Source organism: Limulus polyphemus, unplaced genomic scaffold, assembly GCF_000517525.1.
Source record: "Limulus polyphemus unplaced genomic scaffold, Limulus_polyphemus-2.1.2 Scaffold549, whole genome shotgun sequence".
NCBI lineage: Eukaryota > Metazoa > Arthropoda > Merostomata > Xiphosura > Limulidae > Limulus > Limulus polyphemus.
In genome coordinates this window covers 215,989-231,937 of record NW_013666159.1, presented here as the reverse complement: position 1 = coordinate 231,937, position 15,949 = coordinate 215,989, and the positions used below count along the sequence as shown (strand labels likewise).

The 15,949-nt window shown below is 32.6% G+C and overlaps 1 protein-coding gene across 1 annotated transcript in view; it reads right to left on the bottom strand.

Annotated features, from left to right (window-relative positions):
- LOC106459035 (serine/threonine-protein kinase MRCK alpha-like) overlaps positions 1–15,949 on the bottom strand; it is a 135,974-nt gene that overhangs the window by 73,590 nt on the left and 46,435 nt on the right. Inside the window, exons 14-16 of the mRNA XM_013918606.2 lie at positions 14,184–14,290; positions 6,853–6,988; positions 577–749 (exon numbers count right to left, since the gene is read on the bottom strand). Of these exons, the coding sequence (XP_013774060.1) occupies positions 577–749; positions 6,853–6,988; positions 14,184–14,290 (416 nt within the window). The remainder of the gene's footprint in view (positions 1–576; positions 750–6,852; positions 6,989–14,183; positions 14,291–15,949) is intronic.

Below are 15,949 nucleotides of genomic sequence, written 5' to 3'. Positions count from 1 at the left end.
CAGGTACAAGTAGTTTACACTGACACAGATATATATATACAGTATGGAACAAGAGGTCACACGACCGGATACTGTTGCAACACTTAGAAGAGATCTTGGCACCCCAGGGTGTTGGTTTAGAGTAGGGTCATTTTGTTCGATTAAGATGGATTCCTTGATTTTTCAGTTGTTTATGTTTGGTTCTTTGTTTAAAATTAGTGTTTTTAATAAATATACTATGGTTTTTCTGAGTTGTAATGGTGGAAAACATGGGATGGTTTTTCATTGTGTTCTGTGAATCTGGTTTCCAATTTTCTTCCTGTTTCTCAGATGTAGAATTCTGGGGAGTTATTGCATGTTATTTTGTAAATTACGTTGGTATTGTGTGATTCTAAATAATTTTTGTTTAGTAAAAATTTTAATTTAGGGCCGGGTTTTTGAGAGAATTTGACGTTGACAGGAATATTGTGTTTAATAACTAGTTGTACATTTGCTGTTATGTTAAAATTATATTAAAGTTCTTCTTCATTACCCATTCAAGCTGTCTCCAAGCGTTATGTTGAATATCTTCGCCTATTTACTAACATTATAGCTCACCTGCTAATTTCTTGTGTGGTTTCATTGTTCACTGTGGTAACAAGTCGTCCTGTCTGTTTCTTTTTCAGTGACTCTACTTCTGCTTGAATTTCCTTTAAATGTTCTTCAGTTCGCTCTCTCATTCTTCGCTCTTTGTTTGTTTCTGTTTTTCCATCATCAATCTGAGATTCAAGCTACCAACAACCAAAATTGCATATCTTATAAGCTTAGATATTAGAAACAATGGAGATTAAACAATGCCACACAACTCTTCTACCAGTTTTAGGGTTATTTTTACAGATCAGCAATACATAATACTTATTATCAATAATTAATTGTTCATCAGGAAATACTGGTAAAAATTTTTTCTATTACATAATAGAGCTGGGCGATTAACTCAATTAAGTGATATAATCTATTACCTATGGGCACTGATTAGTGTCACATAAAATAATTATTAATGAAACAAAAAATCTACTAATTGAAATTAGTTTTTCCAATAAGTCAAACTATCCAAGTAAATAAAATAGTGCCATTATGACTTCAATTATCTTTTATTAATTCTAGTTTATATGGCTTACTCGGTTATTTTCCTGATTCATGAGAATAATAAAGTAATTGAAATTAGAGTTTTTGGTTATTGCTATACTTGACTATTCCAACTTTTCAAGTATTCAAATATTGCCATTATGCTTTTCTCATTATTTTTTGAATAATAATTCAAGTTTTTAAGCTTTGAGTGGTGATGGCTTGGTGATTAACAGGGGTCTTCGATTCTAATTGTCACTACACATGTTTGCCCCTTTCAGCAGTAGAAGCATTATACTTGTTTTTTTATTTTTCAGGTATGGCAAAACTACTGTTATTAAAGACTATCTACCATTGTCTCTAATTTTTAACTGCCAATCAGCTGACTGCACCCCACCCCCACCAACTTTTAGGCTACTTAAGTATTAAATGAAGTGTAAATTCACCTTTTTTTTACATTTTGTTATACTGTAATTTATAAACTATGTAGCTATTCTTTAGTGTTCAATAAACTATAAATTCATTTTTTCTACAATGTGTTTGTGTCATGTTTAAAACATAAGTTATAACAAATACTGACACATCTCAAACCTGCAACTTGGATCATGAGGCAAACCCTCTCAACACAGAGTTCTTTATCCACTCAGTCATGATAGCCTTTTAACCATTTGATAAATTACAAATGCTAAGATACTAATAAATTTCATACATTTGGAAAACTGGGGTTTATTTTATCTAATAAATAATATTAACATGTTAATAGTATATAACTGTATATACAATTTAAAAATGTAGTTTCTTTTACTACAACTTAGAGTTTAAAAATTCAACAATGTCTACATATTACTGTGAAACATAAAAACAAAAACCTTACAGTTAAAATCTTTTATATTATTTATATAGTTTAGTTTGTTTGAAAATTATTTTATTAACTTGAATTTTGATAGTTTGTACTGAAAACACATAAACAACTCGTATGGTGTATGTTAGTGAAGGATAATTATAAAGAACTATTAAATGCTATTAAGAAATAGATTTGGAGTGGTGCATATAAATTTGACTACAATTACTACTTTCTTAGAGTATTTTAACTAAACGTCTATTTGGATAGCTGTGTAATTGAAACAAGGACTTCAGCTTATGACCAAAGGCATTATGGGAAGTAAATGTGCAACAAGTACGAAAAAACTGCATAGTTGCTATAGAAAAGATACAAAACTAAAAAAACTGGAATCAAGTTAATTCTCGATTTGACAGAGTGCATGAAAAACATTTTCTATTTTGATAATGTAAATAAACAAACAAAATTCTACATACTTACCCTAATTTTTATTGACAATATTTACATAAATATAAAATTTGTTTTATTTGCTTAATGTGTAATGACATATAAAGAAACCTTTCAACAATTAATACATATGTACGTTTTTTCCCCCCCATTTACAACCTTACCCCCAACTAGTTTGGGAATGGATAGTATTTTTTGTATGCCAAGAATTTTTTACAACTGGGTATGTTTGGTTACAGGAATTTCAACTTACGACTATCAAGTAGTGAGTCGAGCACCCTAACTACCAGGTCATGAAAATGTATAAATTATGTAATCCATTTAGGGAGCCCTGATGTTTCTTTTTTTTTTTATGGTCATCAGTGTATTGTTGGTCCAATTTAATGTCATCTTTAATATGGTTTGAAAATTTTATTTCCAACAATGAAAGACATATTACTTAGGGTACTTATACATTAACAAAGTTTACTATCTTTATATATAAAGTCCTCTAAAAATGTCATAAGTAATGTGTTTATTTTCATCCACAAAAATTCAGTAGTTATAGTACAGTAAGTAGCCTTGTGGATAGTTGGATGGATAAACCCATGGAATGCTATTAATCCTATTTCATACTTTTCAGCTTGTTACAGGTTTCAAACAAAACACTGCTTTACTATACATTTTCATGTACAACAGTTTAGGATTAAACGTTATTATCTTCCTATATTGAAAATATATTTCCAATAAGTACTTACCTCTACTCACATGTATGCCTATTTTCATTCAGTGCTGCCCTCTATATGCAAAACTTTTTTCACATGCCACAAGCCTTGAACTCTCACATACCCCACGATCAAAGTGGTTCAACTGCGTTTCACATGTAAATCATCATGAGACAACCATCCACTAACAGGAGTGACACACCCTCCTGACACATGCAACTCCCTTTATTCAATTCTACTGAGCTATCACTTCGAGATTAGGCAGGAAAAAAAAGTAATGGTTTCCAGTGGGGAGGAAGGGTGGGAAGTATGATAGGAGGTAAATACCTATTGGAAATATATTTTTAGTATAAGAAAATAACTTCGGATATGGTAAATTGCCTCCTCTCACATGCATAGCTAGAATCACACATTCAACAGGCAGATGGACCATTGCTAGGGATAGAAAAGCATCTGTTGAAAGCATCTGAAGAAACCCAATGAAGTGTGATCCCTGTTGGGAGAGGTACACACGTGGGAGACTGCACCACTTCTATACCAGGTATACTCTGCGGCCAGTGTGGAAATAGGTGTCACATATACGGGCAGAAGGTGGAAGGAGCACAACCAAAAAGGGAGAGACAACAGATTAGGTTGGAATCCAAATCACAGTAAATCGCAAGCTCAATCCCATAAAAAAAAAGACTGTAGAAGAACCATATACAAACAGGAATACGGGGAAAGCAAAAATGGAAGTGTTCCAAAGTGTAGAGTGGCTAGGGTGTGACAGATCATATGCGGTTGGTCAACTCCAGTCCAAAACCAAGCAATATCGGGAATAGAACCTCTGACACGTGGTAGGAGGAGGGTCCACACTATCTTCACCTCAAATTAAGTAGATAGGACGGATATACTGTACAAACCGATCTATGAAATGAGCACGTGCACAAAACGTGCAATTGATATGGCAATCAAATCTAAAGTCAAACCCAATTTGTAAGTGTGGAATGGGAAAGGTCACCAATAGAGGAATGTTGCCAGGGAATGAAAAGGCGGGAACAGGAACCATGGAAAGAAGCCGCGCTGACAATGTAACAACAAAGAGCATGTACAGGACATAGAAGTCTATCTGGATCTCACCAGAAATAATGATAGGATATGGAAGGAAGTGAAATTGGCAAGAAGAAAGAATTGCCTTCACAAGTTGCCAAAGTTTTGGGGTGGAAATACCAATCCGGATAAAGGAGAACATATGTGGAATGGTACAGAGTGCGTGAAATGTCAATGGCAAATATACAAGACCAACGACCACCTCAGGCTAATAGTAGTAAGAAATAAGTCTTAGGGGATAAGTGCAACAAAGAACAAGAGGACAAAGGTTCAAATGGAGGTAGAGTAAGGCAGTGAAGAACAACATGGCATTCGAATCCGGAAGGACCACCCGATGAGGAGGTCTATGAAGGAAAGCAACCAATAGGGAGTGGATAGGGGAGGTAAACACCAAATGGCATTGGGGAAAATGGAAGGTGTGGGATAAGGCTGCTCAATAACCAGCTGTGGAAGAAACAAAAGCTCCATGATGAAACAGCCATGTGAGGAAATCTGTAATAAGAGGAATGGTGGGCTGAGAAGGAGAAAAACCCTGACTCAAAGACCAACAGCAGAAGATGTTCCATTTACGTGATAAACCTCCATAGATGAAAAGCAAACAGATTGTGCTAAAAAGGAAGTGACGCACCCAGATCTCCTTGCCCGGGACCTGATAACTGTCAAGCATGAAGACGGAGGGTAGGAAGATCGGGATGAAAGACCAACGACCAAGGTTGACATAGAAGGAATAAAGTGAGAGGAAAAGGCAATGGAAGGGCAGTTTGGAGCTGGAGGAGACAAGGAAACCAAGGTTGTGCCAGCCAGTAAGGAGCAATCAGAAGAACCTGACACAAAGTGGCATAGATGATCAATGTCACCTGGGGAAGAAGTCAGATGGGAGGATAAACATAAAGGTACCAGTTAGTCCAATCCTGGCTGAAAGCATCAACAGCTAGGGCCTGAGGATGAGGAACAGGAGACCAAAAAAGTAGTAACTTGGTATTAAGAAAAGTGGCAAATATATCCAGATGAAGAGTACCCCACTGATTGCATAGCCACTGGAAAAACCTGATGGTCAAGAGACCATACCATGGAATAAACTTTATTTGGTCTGGAAAGGCAATCTGCCAAGTGGTTAAAAGTACCTGGAACATGACAGGCAAGGAGACGTATCCCCCAGTGTGAGGCCCCAAAAAAGGAGATCTAAGGTTTGACTACAAAGAGAATGGGTGCCCCCTTGGTGACTGATATAATCCACCACTGTAGAATTTTTGAAAATGATCATGATAAGTTGATTCAACACAAGAAGAAGAAAGTGATCCAAAGCACATCGTACTGCCAGCAGCTCCAATACGTTGATATGGTAAGACCTCTTGGCCAGAGACCATTGTCCAAAAGCCTCCTGCTGATAGCCCCATGCCCCCAACCATAGAGAGAAGCATCTGTGAATATATGCAAATCTGAACTAAGTGGAGAAAGTTAAAAATTATCACTCCTTTTAGTGTATTACCCATTTCTTGATTTTATAAGCATTTTTCCTATCTTTTTCTGCTTGTTTGTTGTATAGGTCTTTATTGTCACCCTTTTATAACACCATGGTTTAATCATTTACTAATGAAATACAGCTTTAGGAACAGCTATAGAGCAAGTTTAAATATGATTGACTAGAGCAAGAACTAGCACTTTCTAGCAGAAAGTGGTTGTGCAGTAGTTTATGGTTTAGAGGGAAAGCTTCTAGTCAGAGGTCCTGTAGCAATGACCAAAGGCATTAAATGGGAAGTTCTGAAGACTTAAAAACTAACAACAGAGTCCAAACCTTTTTTTTATAGTTTCTTTTGAAGTTCTATTCATTCATAAAAGTGTTTGTGTTAAATTATATCTAGTCAAAAGCTACAGAATTTCTTTTTGATCAGAAGGCATCAGATAAGCTCAGTTAGGCTTAGTAAGTAAAATATTCTGATGACTCCAATCCTTATTTATTCAATAATATTTTTAGGTTTAACACATTCAAATAACATATATAAATAAACTGGCTGACTGGTTACTCTGTTTGTAATTGTAGTTCATATGTTGTCAATAAAAACATTATTACCACTAACAATGATTGCAAAATGTTTTCATAAACTGATTATCAATTTATTTGATTTACATGAGATCAATGAAGAGAGAATTACTGCATATTATAAAAACACGAAAAATGTTGACAAGTTTTGTACCAATATTAACAATTTGCTAAACAGAAGCAGTTCAGATTATCATTAAATAAAAATTTGCCAGCAGAAGCACTTAAGATGTTTATCAAATTAAACGAAGGATAGTTTGAAAATGTCTTTTAAAAATAAAATGAGCTGAAAATAGGCAGATTAATCTCATTAGGATATTTGATCAGTTGAATGTTATCAATAAACAAGCCTGATAAGAAGTTCCACTAATCATCCAGCTCCACTGCACAGCTTGATTAATTAATATCACAATATAATACAGATAAAAAAATATTGCAAGCCAGTCAGTTTTAGAATTACAATAACAAACTTTCATTTTTCAACATACAACTCAATAAACTTGTGCAATTTCACTGTCAGCATCATAATAGACAATTCTCAAACAAGGACAACAAGCTTATCTGTAAAACATTAACAAGAATAACAGCACTAAAAACTAAATAAAATTACAGCGTTTCACTGGTATTCACATTTACACAAAACTGACCTCTCTCCTCAATTTCTCAGCTTTCCTTAGGTCTTGTCTTAAACTGTCAATTTTCTGCTTGGTGCTATCTAACTCCTCCTCCTTCTCTCTAACCTGACGTGACAATTTCTGTTTCTGAGCTCGAAGTTCAGATAGCCTGTCAATAAACAAAAGTACCCAAGAGAGCAATTAAAAATGTTTTATTTACTTACTTACTTTAAGACTCACATGTTTAAATTACTTTTTACATAGAAATAATATTCTCTTCACTTTCATACAGTAATGAAAAAATTATGAGAACCTTGTCCAATATTGTATACTGAATAAAAATGAAAGTTTAACACAATTATTTCCTTGTATATTCTGAAAAATTAATTTCTCAATGTAAAAAAAAATTACCTACTAACTCAGGTCACTCATGTGTTAATTACCACCAAAGTAAGAAATTGAGTAAAGTGTAATAAAAATTAATTACATTTCGTTTCACATCCACTGAATGCAACTTTTATTATAATGCATATCAAGATAAAAGTGATATTTCTTTCTTGAACATTTAATTAAGTCAGATTTCACAGGGACAATTATTTTACCACACGTAATACAATATTAGAATCTAAATTTTGTTTGGAACAGATTCTGCTTGCAATTCCAGTTGAATGAAGGTTTTTTTTTGTTTTGACTTTAAGTGTCTCAATAATAAAAGTATTTGTTTATTTCATTCTTGAATTTTTCACAAAGTTATTCAAGTGCTATCTATACTAGCTGTCCTTAATTTTTAAGTCACAAACTAGAGAGAAGACAGCTAGTCAACACCACCTACTGCCAACTCTTGGGTTACTCTTTACCAAAGAAGAGAGGAATTGACCATCTCATAAAATCCCCATAGCTGAAAGTGTTCAGAAAAGGCTTCAATCCCTCAACCCATTGATTGCGAGTCAAGCTCTCTAACTGTAAGGACATGCTTTGTAAAAGTGAATAACCGACTTTATAATATTTTCTTTTTCCATTACTAGCTTTCATAAATATTTCGTTTCAACATTTGTTTGTCATTTCTTGTTTTTTTAACCAATGATTCAGGAGAATAGAAACAGTTATTTACATACAGCCTATTAACCATTTAAAGCTCTGTAACAGGTATATAATCACTTCTGAGCTTGCAATAATAAAAATTAACTTATAAAAGTCACCATATTTGAAACACAAACTTAAAACACATGGCATAATAACTATGGAATCTTTTAAAATAAACACTTGACTTTTACAATGTATGAGCAAATAGCAACTTATCATGCTATTACATAACCTACATAATCATTGACCTTAAAGAAAATTTTCATACATATACTATGGTAGAACTAACCACATTATGTGCTAGGCTACTTTCTGGAAAAAAATAGTGCAATAAAATATCATCTAAAACATTGAAATGAAATGAAATATAGTATTTATCATACTCTTATCTTATACATAAAACTTATCTATGTCTCCTTTTATTAACTTTTGTACATCTGTTCAAGAAAGATGACAACCTGTCACAATCTCTTAACTTCACTTGAAGGCTTCATACAAAATAATGAAGCTGTCATTGTCTCAAATTACAAAAGCTATGGTTTTTGTGTTTAGCAACTTAATTGCCAAAGCAATTACTTCAATATAATAAACATAAACATGGAAGGAACTTAAGTTAATTCATGAATTTATCACCTAACAGTGGCAAAAAAATAATAGAAAACATCATTAGTAACCTGCAAGACAGAAATCGGGCATGGTCTCGATTTGACTTAAAACATAGTAAGAAATGTTTTGGATTCACAATCTAGTGCAGTGGTTTGCAAACTGTATTCTATGTATTTGTTGTCATTCTAGAATGAGAGAGGCATAATTTATATTTGTTTCCTAATTTTTTTATAGTGATTACAAGTGATTAAATCTACCGAACTCATACAGAGATTCATTAGTGAAAATAACAGGAAAAAAAAAGGTTTTTTTTTTTTTTTATCAAGAAACGTTTGATAACTAGTTGGATTATATAAAGATTTGCATGTGAAATTTGAAAATTTTCTGATTTTCAGTATTTTTAATTTTAAAATTTAAATTATTTTGCATGTTGCCTATCCAATATGTAAAAAGAAAAAAAAGGCAAAAGATTAACATTGCTTAATAAAAAAATTGATATTTTGCATATGAAATCCTTGTAATGTTTACTGATAATCTGCCAAATTTCATTAACATACACTTATTAATTTAAAAGTTATAGCATGAAAACTATAACAAGAACAAAATGGTTGCAAAATCGGTCCTAAGCTTTAAGGGTGGAATAAGGGTCACAGTTCCACGGTGGAAGGAATGAAATAGAGTATTCCATGGATTCGTAAAGTTTGAAAACCATTTATCTTGTATGTATACACGATGAATGAAAGGAGTTATATGGCAAACAAACGTGAAGAAAATAATCCTAAGTTTCAGATGATGTATTTACTATTTTATTAGTTTCAAAAATTTGAAAACTGTAAAAAGTGAAAAGTTTGATTTCAATTTTTGACATCAACTTCTTACAATCAGTTTTCAAATGATTTGTACTTTCAATAAGTAAAAAACATATGCAAAATTTACAGATTTCTGGCTTTGTTTTGTATGCTGACAAGTTTTATCTGCATAAGTGAGAAATTTTTAGATTTCCAGCAACTTACTATTAATTAAAACAAGGAGCAAAAATCAAATGTTACAGCTAAAAGATTATATTTTCTTAATTACTTTATCCAAAAAATAATAATGTTAATAAAATTTATATGCACAGAAAACTTGAACTTTCAACTTGTGAATTATACTTTTTTTTTCTGAGCTAATTCAAGGTAAGAGATGAATCATAATCTTTCAAAAGTCTACATTACCAGAGAGCACTACAGAAGAGAAGACATTTGAAAGATAAGTTGTTATACTGTTACAGATTTTTGAATATTATTTAATGTTATCATTTGTAGTAATTTGGGTTGAATAATAAAAGAATAACTAGATTTAGTGAGATTGGGAAATAAAAATAGTAGAGTTAAAGATTTAAATTAGAACTTATTGGTGTAATGTGCAGTACAACATTAGATTAGGCTTACGATGTGTAACGGTACTTTTAGGTTTAGCTGTAATTAATTTCACTGATAAATTGTAACACAGGTAAAATATATTGTTTTATTAAACAAATACAATCTAAAGACTAGTTAAAGATTATCTTATTTACTTGACTAGTCTAGATCCCTTAGTTCAAATTCAGTGTATATATATAAGTTATAAATCAGGCTAAATACATTGTATTATTACTATTAATATTATTGGTACATTAACATAATATAAAGTAAATACTAGTTATTTGTTACTTCTATAAAATTAAAGGTAAACTTACTTAATTGAGTGTGAACATAAAGTAATGATAAAAAAACTAATATACGTGATTCTAAAACATTAGGTTTAACAGTGTTGGCAATAGGCTACTGGTATTTACATTTAGTATTTGTTTCCAGGCTATAAATACAATGGTTAAGACTAGTGTCGGAGTTGAGCATTCACAGTTTGTTAGGTGTGATGGGTGCAAGGAATGGATTTTATTTGGGAAATCGGGACTAGTATGTACTTTTAAGGAAGCTAGTACTAGTACTGAAGATGAACAATTTATATGTAAATTTTGTAGGTTAGAGGAGAAGTTGGAGGCTATCCTAATTAAAGTAGAGGCAATAGATAAAAAGAAGGATAAACTGTAGGAAATAGCAGCAAGATTTAAAGAGAAACATGCAAGGGATACATCAGCTAACAATGACTTTCAGAAAGTTAGAAAGAGTACTATTAAAGTTGAAACTAAAAGTAGTGGATTTAACTATTATGAGCCCATTCTATTGAACACCAAATTTCAGCTCTTGGCTTGTGCAGATGAGGAACTATTGAAGGAAAGGAAAACAAAAGGGTCAGAAAAGGATGTGGATGATAAACTTAAGGACGTTTTAAGTGATTCCTTGACAAGGCATGTGGATAGGATAGTCTGTGGTGTAAACAGGAAGATTTAGATCATGCTACCCAGGGGCACATGTTGAGGATACAACTGACAAAGAAAAAGATATAATAAAGAGGGCTAGCAATGATGTAGTTTTTTTTTTGTTTTTTTGTGGTTGGTCAGAGGAGTTAATTAATAAGTACAAAAGGTTGATAAAGAAAAGGGACATAACTTGTGTCAGGGATACTGTCAAGAATTAATTGTAGGGAGGAAATTATGAGTAGGTCATTAGGGCTAAACGTTAGGCTTAGGTTGATATGTAAAAATAAGCAAATAGGTTGGTTGGACTTGTGAGATCAGTTCAACAGGAGAATGGAACTTTTTGGAATAGATGGTTTACATTTAAATAGGGTAGGGTCTGGCTTATTTGCAAGGGCTATTAACTCAGCTGTAAAGGAAGATTTAAACTAGAACTAGACAGTGGTGATTACCAGCACTGACTAAATGCAAATAAAATAAAAAAAAGATGTAGAGATAGAAGTCATTCTAAGGACAGGCTTAATGGTTACTATTGTAATGTTAGAAGTATAAGAAATAAAATATGTGACTTTAGGGAAGTGGTAGGAACAGAGTATGTTAATATAATGGGAATAACTGAAACATGGTAAAATGTAGATGATTTTGATGACAGAAACTTCTTTGAAATACACGGTTACAGGCTATTTAATAGGGATAGAGTATTAAATGGGAAAAAGAGGAGTGGCTTTATATGTAAAATGTGAGTTACATCCTGTTGAAGTTGAGAATATCAACGAGACTGGCAAGGAGATTGAATCCATTTGGGTTTCTATTAGTGGATATAAAGGAAAAAGGCTTTTAAAGAGAATTTGTTACAAACCACTAAATGAGACTGGTGAAATTAGGGAGAAACTTTACAATGAGATTACGATTTCAGCTGTTAATGAAGCCATAATTATGGGCGATTTTAATTTCAGACATATAGATTGGGAAATTCTAGTCAAACCATGAAGGAGAAAGATTTTTGGAAACTGTTCAAGGCAGCTTTCTTCAACAATTATTTAGAGAACCTACTAGAAACAATGTTATTTTAGATATATTGTTAACTTCTAATACAGAGGGTGGAAATTGGAGAATATTTGGGTGCAAGTTATCATTGCTCTATTAGGTTTGCTGCATATGGAGATAAGGAATAATGATATTTTGGTTACAAATTTGGAAGGAATGCAAGAAGAATTGTCTGTTGTGAATTGAGCAGCCGAGTTATTTGGAGACACTGATCAATTGTGGAAAATTTTCAAATAATCAAGATAAACATATTCCTTTTAGAAAGAAAAGTGTAGCTGCAAGCAAAAACCAGGTTGAGAGAGGAAATTAAAGAAAAATATCAAAATTTAAAGAAAAATGATGTATGATAAAAGGTTGACTGAAAATGTAAAAATTAATAGTAAGGATTTCTTTAAGCACATTAAAGGTAAACAAAGTGTTAGGAAGGGGGTAGGACCCTTGAAGGATGATAAAGGAAGGCTCATATCTGATGATTAAGTGATGGCTAAATTATTATATTCTGCTTTTTCTTCAGTTTTTACTAATGAAGATTTCAGTAATATTCCTCATCTTGAACAGTTGATAGATGGAAACAAGGTAAGACAATATGATTGCATTAATTCTGAACTTGTTAAGAAAAAATTGGGCCAGATAATATTTCCTTGAGGGTTTTGAAGGAGGTTAAGGACTGGATATTTGAGCCATTTGCTACTATTTTTTGTAAGTCCTTGTAGAGTAGGCAGGTACCAGATGATTGGAAGTTGGTTAATGCCATTCCTCTTTTCAAGGGAGGTGATAGAAATTGTCCCAATAATTATAGGCCCATTAATCTTCATCAGCTGTGAAAAAAGTTTTGGAAAGACTGATAAAACATGTTTTGCAAAGTCATTTAACAAAGTTTAAAATTTTATTGGATAGTCAACCTAGTTTCACTAAGGGAAAATCTTGCCTTAAAAATCTTTTGACATTCTTTGAAAAGTTTACTGCTTATGTAGATGAGGGTAAGAGTGTAGATTTGGTGTACCTGGGTTTGCAGATAGCATTTGACAAGGTGCCACATGAAAAATATCTCTACAGGTGTGGGGGATAACTTAGCTAATTGGATAGAAGAGTGGCTGGATGAAAGAAAGCAGAGGGTTGTTACAAATGGAGTTCAGTCAAACTGGATTAATGTTACAAGTGTGGTACCTCAGGGCTCAGTCTTAGGACCTTTGCTCTTTTTTTGATTTACACCACTGACATAGATAAAGGAATGGTCAATGTTACTTAAATTTGCAGCTGATATTAAGGTCTTGGGTGTTGTAGCAGTGAAGAAAATGCTAATGATTTACAAAAAAATTTAGATCATTTAGTGAATTGGGCAAATAAATAGCAAATGGGTTTTAATTATAATAAATGCAAAATAATGCATGTGGGTTATCATAATTTGAATTATAAGTACATGTATACTTTGGATGGTAATAACCTTAACAGTGTCAAGAAAGAAAGAGATCTTGATGTAATGGTAGATCAGTCTCTTACACCATCCAAGCAGTGTGGTGCTGCTAGCAGTAGGGCAAATAGGACTTTAGGTTCTATCTACAGAAATATTGAATACAAGTTTAAAGAGGGTAGAATTCAATTGTATAGATCACTGGAGTATTGTGTTCAGTCTTGGGCTCCTTACTTTAGGAAGGACATTGAATTGTTAAAAAAGGTCCAGGGTAGGGTTAAGAGAATGGTGCCTGGGATAATGGGGTTATCATAAGAGGAGAAGTTGAGATCCCTCAAATTGTTCTCTCTTGAAAACAAAGGAGTAAGAGGAGAGCTGATTGAGGTGTTTAAGATTGTAAAGGGAATTGATAGTGTTGATGTATCATCTTTTCTCACACTCAATGGCAAGAATAATAGGACTAGGGGACACAAATATAAATTTTGGCAGGGTAGGAGTCATCTTCAATTAAGACCTTTAGAATGGGTTACCTTCGGATGTTGTGGATGCAGTAAATATAAGTAAGTTTATAAGAAAAATTGACAATTATATGAATGATTAGGGCTAGCTTTACGATTTTTTTTCAAAATGTATTCATTTTATAACTTTAGTTTAGTTTAGAGGATGGGACAGCCAAGAATGACCAATATGTCCCTTGTTGTCCTAAGACATTATGTTTTGTTATTTTACTCCTGTAAAAACCCAAGATACAGGACTGGAAAGGGTTCATAAAGTATTCTTATTACCTCCAGTGGTATTGCAAACTCCAGTTAATGAATGACAGAACTACAACTACTACACAATGCTACAACTCATTTGTACCATATAACAAATACTTACTTGTCACTAACATCTGTGAAATCAGACAGAGCAGATTTTCTCTGAGTTATAGTATCTTTCAGCTCTTTCGCCTGCTGCTTTAACTTTTCTTTTGTTTCCGTAAGCTCCTGTAGAAATAATGAAAAGCAGTGACATTAAATCCTCACCAGAATATCATTCTTTTTAATTTTTTTTAAAAGAATAATAACCAAAAAAGTCTAGTCTTCTACTATAATTTTCTAAAAGATATTATTTGTTTTATATTCAAAATCAATAGTACTTAAATAATTACAGTTTTTTCATAAAATTTATTTTACAATTGTAAATATATTAGAGTTAAATAACAACTAATTGTGCTATAATGGAAGCAGACATAACTGTCAGCCTTGGACAATATTATATTCCAGTAAATCTTTCAAGGAATTTCCACAGATCATTTTTTACTGTTCACAGTCAAAAGGTAAGATGATTATTCTGTCAAGATCTTCTTTATAACTGAAAATATATCAAATAACAGCAATGCTATTGGGTAATAAGTGATTGCCCAAGGGTAGTAACCAAAAGATGTCACAGCATGTAACAGAGTATTCTTACCATAAACTGTAAGGAAAGAAATGGTAATAAACAAAAGGCAACAATACCTTCATATGAAAGTAACACTGACAATGAAGTTGATTTCAACATAAATTACAAAATAAGGATACAAATGTACCAATGGAAAATTAAATATACTGAATAAAAGATATCAGCAACAGCAAAACACAAAAGTACTGCTGAAAATGCTTTACACAATGAAAATACATATGGTCCGATCTCAATTGTGGACAAGGGCACTATACAAATAATAGAAACCTTACTCTCTTACTGTATATATTATTTCTGCTGAATTTTAAATTTTTTTTATAAGTTCTATTTTGGAATATATTAAACCTGGTTGAGGTTGTGTGCAAATTCAGCCTGAAGTGTTACTTTTTGTGGTAGGTCCAGTCAAGGAATTCATCTGCTGTTTCTTGAGATAGTTGCATTGCATTGTATTGTACTTTACCTTTCACACAGAAGAGTACTCTGCAACTGCCAGATGAATCAGAGATATTTTCTTAGTCTGGTTCCTGTTTTCTAATTAGTAAACTACAGACAGTATTGCAACTGTAGTTTTAGCACTTTAGGAGTAGATTCATCTGATGTTTGGGCAAGATAATTGATGTTTCGAGGGATCCAAGACATGCTGTAGAAGTCCCATCTTCATTTTATTATGTTCTTCAACCTGTTGATTGTATTATTTGTTTTGCTTCTCCTTCAACATAGTCAGTAACTTAACTGTTCATCTAAATACAGTTTTTATTCTATTTAAGTTCAACCTCTACCACAAGTTGAAATAGTCCAACTAAAACTGATCAGCTTCCTGTCCCCAGCATTTCTACATTGAAATAGCAATTTATTTTGTTTAGACTTCAACATCATATGTTGTCTCTCTCATTTCATCTGTAAGTAACTGGTAAAAACTGTCCTTTAGTATACTAGATATACAAACCTTTTGCTTTTGAAGAGATGAAGTTACTGTGCAGGTCTCAAAATTAACACTAATAAATTGCAGTGTTGCAGTTTGTAGTAACACTTAGCAGGCACTAAAAAAATTGCTAGTACATATTTTAAAAGGAAGATTTGCAGATTCTTACAGTCATGTATGATACACCCATGAACTAACCTAAAGAGATACCTATTTTTACAATTTATGTTACTTTTATAATAATAGATAAAGAATAAACATGAAAAATAAGAAATAAAGT